Source organism: Streptopelia decaocto, assembly GCF_964273445.1.
Source record: "Streptopelia decaocto genome assembly, chromosome: 7".
Taxonomy (NCBI): domain Eukaryota; kingdom Metazoa; phylum Chordata; class Aves; order Columbiformes; family Columbidae; genus Streptopelia; species Streptopelia decaocto.
This window is the reverse complement of record NC_138661.1, coordinates 14,004,216-14,011,640: the sequence shown is the minus strand read 5'-3', so window position 1 is coordinate 14,011,640 and position 7,425 is coordinate 14,004,216. Positions and strand designations below refer to the sequence as shown.

General features: G+C 40.1%; 1 protein-coding gene across 4 annotated transcripts in view; it reads right to left on the bottom strand.

Moving 5' to 3' along the window:
• Positions 1–2,788: 2,788 nt before the first annotated feature.
• The window catches only part of BCL11B (BCL11 transcription factor B), a gene marked incomplete at its 3' end in the record, with an annotated part of 89,823 nt that continues 85,186 nt past the window's right edge, over positions 2,789–7,425 (bottom strand). For all 4 annotated transcript variants that reach the window (XM_082058044.1, XM_082058046.1, XM_082058043.1 and 1 more), the window contains one exon: positions 2,789–4,800. In XM_082058044.1, coding sequence (XP_081914170.1) covers positions 2,789–4,800 — 2,012 coding nt within the window. The remainder of the gene's footprint in view (positions 4,801–7,425) is intronic.

Here is a 7,425-nt window from a genome sequence, read left to right as displayed (position 1 = left end):
TAAAAAAATATATTATGGCAGCCTGTTTGTTTGTTTTTATTTTTATTTCCAAATTCACTAACAAAAAGGTACATTAAATCCCTTTAAAAGGACAAGCGTACAGTTAAAAAATTACAAGCTTCAGTAAAAATACAGCAAGTGCCTACATCATATGAATCAACCAATATCAATATCCATTCCAGAAGGGTAAAGGAAGGGGGAAGGGGAGAAAAAAAGAGAAAAATAGGTACAGGTCAGAAACGTGATTTTTTTTTTCTGCAAAGCAATAACAATATTAAGCACTTTTTTCTACATACTTTTTCTACATGGTGTAGCAATCACCTTTTAATCCCCCAATACGAGATTCTATACATTTTTTGAAATAAAAATTCAACACCCAAGGCAGAAAAAAATTTACTAAAACTCAAGACTTTACAGTTACAGTGACAAGAACAAATTTATAGACCCACCATTTAAATTTTACTGCAACATTTTCAAGGAAAAAAGAAAAGGTATTTTTTTTTTTCTTTCTGGTTTTGTAAAATGCCCAGGCATTCTCCATTATTACAAATACTGGTCCACTTTTACAGTAATCAAGAAATTTTAATATATATAATATATACTAAAACCCCGTCACCAAAAGAAAACAATATACACATGGCCATTATGGCATTTTTTTTAATAACCTATTAAGCAAACTTTGAAAAAAAAAAAAGATTGCTCAAACACACATACACACAATTTCTTTTTTACCCTTGTATGTATTCAATACTGTAAACGTATTTTAAGACAGAGTGCACTAAATTTAACTTTTAAAAAAATTAGCCGTTGTTCCTGAATTGTTTTTCTCATTCAATGATAACAACTTGTAATTTGTGTCATTTGAGTTTTAATTCAGCAGTAAATCATTTCCATTCCATTTCCTAAGCAGCGTTGTCCTGAAAAAAAAAAAAAGGCTGAGAATAATTCAGCTAATGGATGTCCGAAGTTGTGCTGGGTATACATCTTCATTTGATTGGGTCTTATGGCATTTTCATGTCCACTATCTTCAACCAGTAATTTTTTTTTAAGTAAATGTGGCTCTTTTTTTCTAAAGAATGTACTTTTCTTGTTTTACTTTTTTTTTTAAAGTCTTTTCATTTCACAAAAACATTTTGCATTTGTCTCAAGAGACTCAAATAGGAAGATCAGTTTTCAAGGCACTCACGTCAAATTGAATGGCAGTAGAAAAACTGTCCAATAAATTATTTTTATTTATTTTTCTTTATAGTGCCAGTATTGTGAATGCCATGCTTAGCAACACTGACACTTAATCTCAGCTGTTCCCTTACAGTTTAACCCACCTTTGGGCCAAGTAGACGAATATGATGTAATTTCTTGTTGAGAAGCCATTTCACTCTTAACAATAAACAAAAGATTTAAAGTGCGGGTCAACATAATTAAAATCTCTAACCATAATTGCCCACTGTTTGTTAATATTAGTCATAAAGGGCTTTAAAAATTTGGAATTTGAAAGTAGAGCAGGTGCATTTTTCTTTACTTTTTTTCTGTCTAATGTTTTTCTCTGAATACAATTCCATTTTATTCCTAATTAAGTCAAGGGGAAAACTCTTAGTGACTTCAGTAGAAGCAGAATGTTGCCAAGACAGGTAAATCAACTAGAATTTATTTTTCCCTTCCTTATAATAGCATCATTATACATCACATAAGATAGTTAAAATATCTCCATTCATAAACCAAATGCCTATGAGTTGAGGCTTTTCATTGAGAAATTCACACTTTCTCATCCTCTAGTAATTATTTTAACTACGGCAAATCTGGACTGAAGTAGATATCCTGAACTCAGATTTATGATTTTGCAGTTTAAAAATAAAAAAGATGGCATTTTGCTGTTTTGAGGTTCGAAAAAAATACTACAATACTCAAGATGTACTGTTATTGTCTCTGGGAAGAGTGGCAGGAGGGGAAGAGAGAAGGAATGACACCCCAAAAAGTGACAAAATAGCACCATTATGTTGCCATAGTTTTTAACAAGAGGAAGAAATTATCGAATAGTAATGCACAATTAAGAATGTTTCTTCTTTTTAATGTAGCTGCCTTCTGCACCTATGTCTTTCTTGTTGCCATAACTTTAGTGATTAAATCCATTTAGAAAAGGCCTCTATCGTCAGCGACATTGTCAGTGCTACATATTCAATCCAATTCCAAAAGAAAGTGCTCATTTTAAAGATTGTTATCCGCTGTACAATTTTGTTTTCCCTAATCTTCAAGATTATTTTAGAAGAGGAAAAAAAACATTTAAAACAAAGGAATATTTCTGTTCAACTGTTGGCTTCTTCACAAGAAATTACACATGCTTAGCTTAAATTTCAACAAAGCAGCGGCCCAAAAATCATAATTTAAAAAGATATGTTTCTCTCCTCTACAATGCAAGTAATCTCAGGCTACAACTGGGTAAAATTAAAAAGGGATACCCAACAAAATTTAAAAGAAATTTAAACAGAATAAAAAAAAGTACCTGCACATGCCAAAAAATTACAAAAACCCAATAAATACAGAAATTATTGCACAGTTAAAAGGCTCCACAATTTTTACTGCCTTAATCAACCCTCGGGTTTAATAGAACTTTGTAGACACAGGTTATATTTTAAGTGCCCAAGTCTGGCACCTACCATAGTTATGCTAAGTTATGTTTACGGAGGCAAGTTAGGTCATCTTCTCTCAGTTGGCAATAGTTAAACTGTACAAATAAAATGTTACCTAGACCCCTGAAATTTAACCTAGCTGGGGCAGGGAGGGGAGGGGGGCCTTAGCTTCTTTCTGCCTGCTCAATTTTGACGTCATTTGTCAGCAAATGTTCTCCATGCCACTTTTTCATGTGTTTCTCCAGGGTGCTGTAAACACTGAAGGGCATCTGGCAAATGTCGCAGCGGTAGACCTCCTTCCCTATCTGGCCATGCGTTTTCATATGGCGCGTCAGCTTACTGCTCTGGGCACATGCATAGTTGCAGAGCTCGCATTTGTAAGGCCGCTCTCCAGTGTGGCTCCGACGGTGCACCGTCAAATTGCTGCAGTTCTTAAAGACCTTGCCACAGTACTCACATGTATCGCTCCTGCGCCCTTCCTTCGAACTGGGTCGCCCGGGGCCGGGACCGCTGATGTGGGGGGTGCTGCCTCCGCTGGCCGTGCCGCTGCGCCCTGAGAGCCCCCCGTCCAGCATGTCCCCCGGCGGGGTGGAGAAACGCAGGCTCCCGTTCTCCGATGAGTGCTCGGAAGAGGTCGCAAAGGGGGATTGTCGGGAGTCTGTGAATCCGAGGAACGGATCCTTCATGAAGTGCCGCGACGCTGCATACCCTACCAGCCACTGGGAGTAAACGTTTTCGGAAGGTATTATCGTTGCTGGTGGCAAGTCCAAATCTTTCTCTACCTTTATTCTTTTAGAGGAATTGTTTAAACCGGGGCTCGTGATAGGCGTTGGCTTGCGAGGGAACAGGTTTGGGAAGGGTTCACCTGGGCCAAAGTTTCTTCCATTGACTGTCCCTTCCTCGGTGCGGTCTAGCTCTCCTACCACTGAGTCTTCATCACCTGGATCTCTCTGACAGAGGTCTCGAGGACACAAGTCTCGCTGGTCAGAAGACCTTTTCATGAAGCTACTCCTCTTCTGTTTTTCAGCTAGCATGTCATTATATTGCTGGATGGCACCTAGACTTACATTCTCAATTACTTTTCCCAGCACAAGGGATTTCTCATCCGGCAGCGACTTGGAGCCATTTTCTCGGTTACGACTCAGCTCTGAGTCCATACTGAAGCTCGACTCTGGACGGCTCTCATTTTCAAGCTCCTCCTCCTCCTCCTCCTCCTCTTCCTCCTCTTCATTGTCATGGCCCAGGGAAGGATCGCTCTCATTCCTGAAATCTGCCTCACTGGATTTCAGTCCCTCTCCAGTGAGCTCACTTGTGCCCGGCTCAGGGGAACTGGTGGTGGACAGCCCATCGTCTGACCTGCCCGTCATGGAGCCAGCTTTATGCATATGCGTTTTCATGTGGCGTTTTAGCTTGCTGGCCTGGGAGCAAGCATGGTCACAGAGCTGACACTTGTAGGGCTTTTCTCCTGTGTGACTGCGTCGGTGCACAATAAGGTTACTCTGGAACTTGAACGTTTTCCCACAAAATTCACAGGACTTGCTCTTGGCCTGAGGCTGGGGAGGCGTAGTGCTGCTGGGGGGCATGGGGGGCAGTGGTGGGGTGCTCAAAAAAGGTGATTTAGGACTCGGCTGGAAAGGATTCAATAGGCGATGCATAGGGTTGGTGCGACTGGGCGAGACTGGAGGAGGGGTGGAACTGTTTCCTGCCAGCTCTCGAAGCCTTCTGGAGAAATCCATCGCTGGGGACTCAATTGCCATGGGGTTTAAACGCATAACTCTGTCAAAGGCACTGGGATGCTGGGCAACTAACCCCATTTCTTCGGCACTAAGGCGATGTGGATCCAGATGATGACGAGGCGGTGGACTGAACAGCGGAGGCGTGTTTGGGAGCCGACCCTCACCAAAGCCAGGGTGTTCACGCAAGATGGGTCCTGTCATCCGCAAAAGATTGAATGGGTTGTTGTCTCCAAGGAAATTCATCAGCGGGGACTGTGCAACAGTCTCCGGTCCCAGAGGAGGAGGGATGGTGATGCGTGGAGTAAGGGAACTGTTTGAAGGGCTTGTTTCCAGGTAGATGCGGAATCCATGTGTGTTCTGGGCATGCTGAAGCAAGAACCAAGCACTATTAAAAGGCTGCTTGCATGTTGTGCAAATATAGCTTGAAGGCTCATCTTTACCTAGAAAAGAAAAACAGAAAGAGCACTCAAAAAATAATATAGTGAAGAACATTTAAATACAGTTGGCATGTGCTTTATTTTGCTAACACATTTCCTCCTTGGCATTTCTGAAAGAAGAACTTAATTGCAATGTATTGACTGATATAAATTGTTGAACAGTACATTTACTCACCACACTTACTCACTTAACATGTATGACAAATATCACACATATGCATTGGTGCCATATAGGTTTATATCCTTTAACTCGCAAATAAAACCTTCCTTTATGACTCATAAGGATCCAAATACTTTCACACATTTATTCTGCAAAAAGGAATTTGTTTCAAGGGATTTATGACTACAGACAAAAACTGAGGAAAATGCAGTGTGGTAGGTTTTACAAGGCACCTGCAAGGAGCTTCAGTGTCATTTTCACTCTTTCATTTTATATTTTTAAATACTCCATGTAGTAGTCCTCTGAGATCTTGCTGAATTTAATTTATACATGTTTCAGTCATGCCAGCACTTCCATTTTTGAAATACTATGTAGGTATTTAGCTGCCCAAGTCCTATTCAAGTCAACAGGAGCTTGGAAAACGTGCCCTTGCATAAACCACTTTGACATTCTTTTTGCCAAAACACCAAAAAGCCACTCAAATGAAACATCCGATAATCAAAGCCGACAACACAGTTGCAATTAACAGTAACAAATGTCGGGCCATGCTTGAACTGAGTCCCAAGAATTTCTGAGCCTGAGCCTGCCCTCCAATGCAGAAATGCTCACCGGAGCCAAAAACATTGTTCTGTTTGCCTTTCTAGCCTCTTTGAGCGGCTGCATAAAGGTGGAAAGCATTCCTTTAACCTTGATTCAGTTTTACATAAAGGACACGTGTGAACAAGTCTGCACTACAGTCATAATTTTGCTAGCTAGAAAATTCCAGTCCTGGGCACAATATAAACTATGTGCTACCTTCAAAAAGCACTTCCCCCCCACCTCCTTTTTTCAATGCCTCTGCAAGACTCTGATAAATTCATCAATATGTGTCAACTTGAAAATCATGATCCAGGATTTGTTTTGTTCTTGTTTTTAAAAGAGGGGGAGGTTTCCTCAAAAAAAAACAAAAAACAAAAAAAAGTCCTACCCATTTTGGAAAATCTAAAAGTAATTTCTTGCTTGTTTGTTTGTTTATGAAAGCACATATTTTGGCTAGAGAGGGCCCCACTGCACCTAAAGGCACTAAACTTCCTGCAAGTTCAAAGCCTGCACCAAGCTTCCCACCTGACCCGTACCTGCGTAATGACCCAAACGAAGCCCAATCCCAGCCCATCCACAGGGCTCAGTTCCACAGCTGAACTACACAACCCCTTTCTAGATGGGGGGAACTGCAATTCACAAAAGACTGTTACTTGAGCTTGAAACTAAAGAGCTTATAAGGTGAATTGAATCATATTATTGAAACTAACTTTGTAAAGAGGAATGACTCATAGCAGTCAAAAAAAAAAAAAAAAAGAAAAAAAGAAAAGAAAAGAAAAAAAAAAATCAGCTCAGGCACAGCAGGCAAAGCAGGATCCTTGCTGACTGAATTCCCCTCTTCTGGCTGTTGCAGGAATGGCTGCTGCTAACAAAACCTACAGAAACTTAGACAAGAAGGCTAGAAGATTATCTGCCTACCTATCAGCCTGTCAGTCTATCTAATCTTATCACCCAATGAACATCCATAAAAGTGTAAAGGAAAGAGCATCTATCAGATTAAGACTTATTTACAAAGGTAGGTGATAAATGTCGTGCAGCTCCTCACACTCCTATTGATTTAGTAAGGCTATTTCTGTGAGCAGCAGCTTCAGACCCCTGTTTTAGAGAAGCTGGCTCTCCACAGCCAAGAAAAAATGTTCATAACACAGCAGGGGTTTCTGCCTGGCTGACACAGGCCCCGCGCCCCAGCCCTGCACACTGCATCGTGCAGGACGTTGCTTTGATAAATCTCTAACAACCACTATTGGAAAAAACACAAGTTTGGGAACTGTACTCAGCTTGGAAAAAGTGCCCGTAACTGTTATTGACATTAACGAAAGCCACATACAAACACAGAAAGGAATTGATACATTATCCCTTAAAAAATCTACTCAGCACTGAGGCAGTTAGGGAGTTTTATGTCAGCTTTGCAGCCAAAGCAACAGTAAATGCTCCCATTATTACTTCAAATATTTAAATTTCTGTTTCAAACAGAAATATTATGAAAATGTCTAGACCTTTAACTTCTTGCGTGGCAACATGTGTAGTATAAAAAGTGACAGAAATCACTGAAGCAGACTAAAGTATATAACATACTCTGTCAAAAGCTTTTTTTAACAATATGTTTTACCTCAGCTCACCCTAGAATAGATTTTAATAAAGCCCCTTCTGAAGTGTGATCTAATAGCCAATGAAGTGCAGGATCTTACAAGGTCATATATCTTCAAATTAAAGAGTTCTCTGCACCCTTCACCTTCATTTTATCCACTCTAATTAATCGATTTATTACCCACAGCTGTTCAATTCTTTCATTTTTAAAGTCACAGCATGCATTCTTTTTTGTTGTGGGTTTTTTTCTTTAAAAAAATTAAGTGTGTGTGTGTGTGTGTGTGTGTGCGCGCGCGCGCATT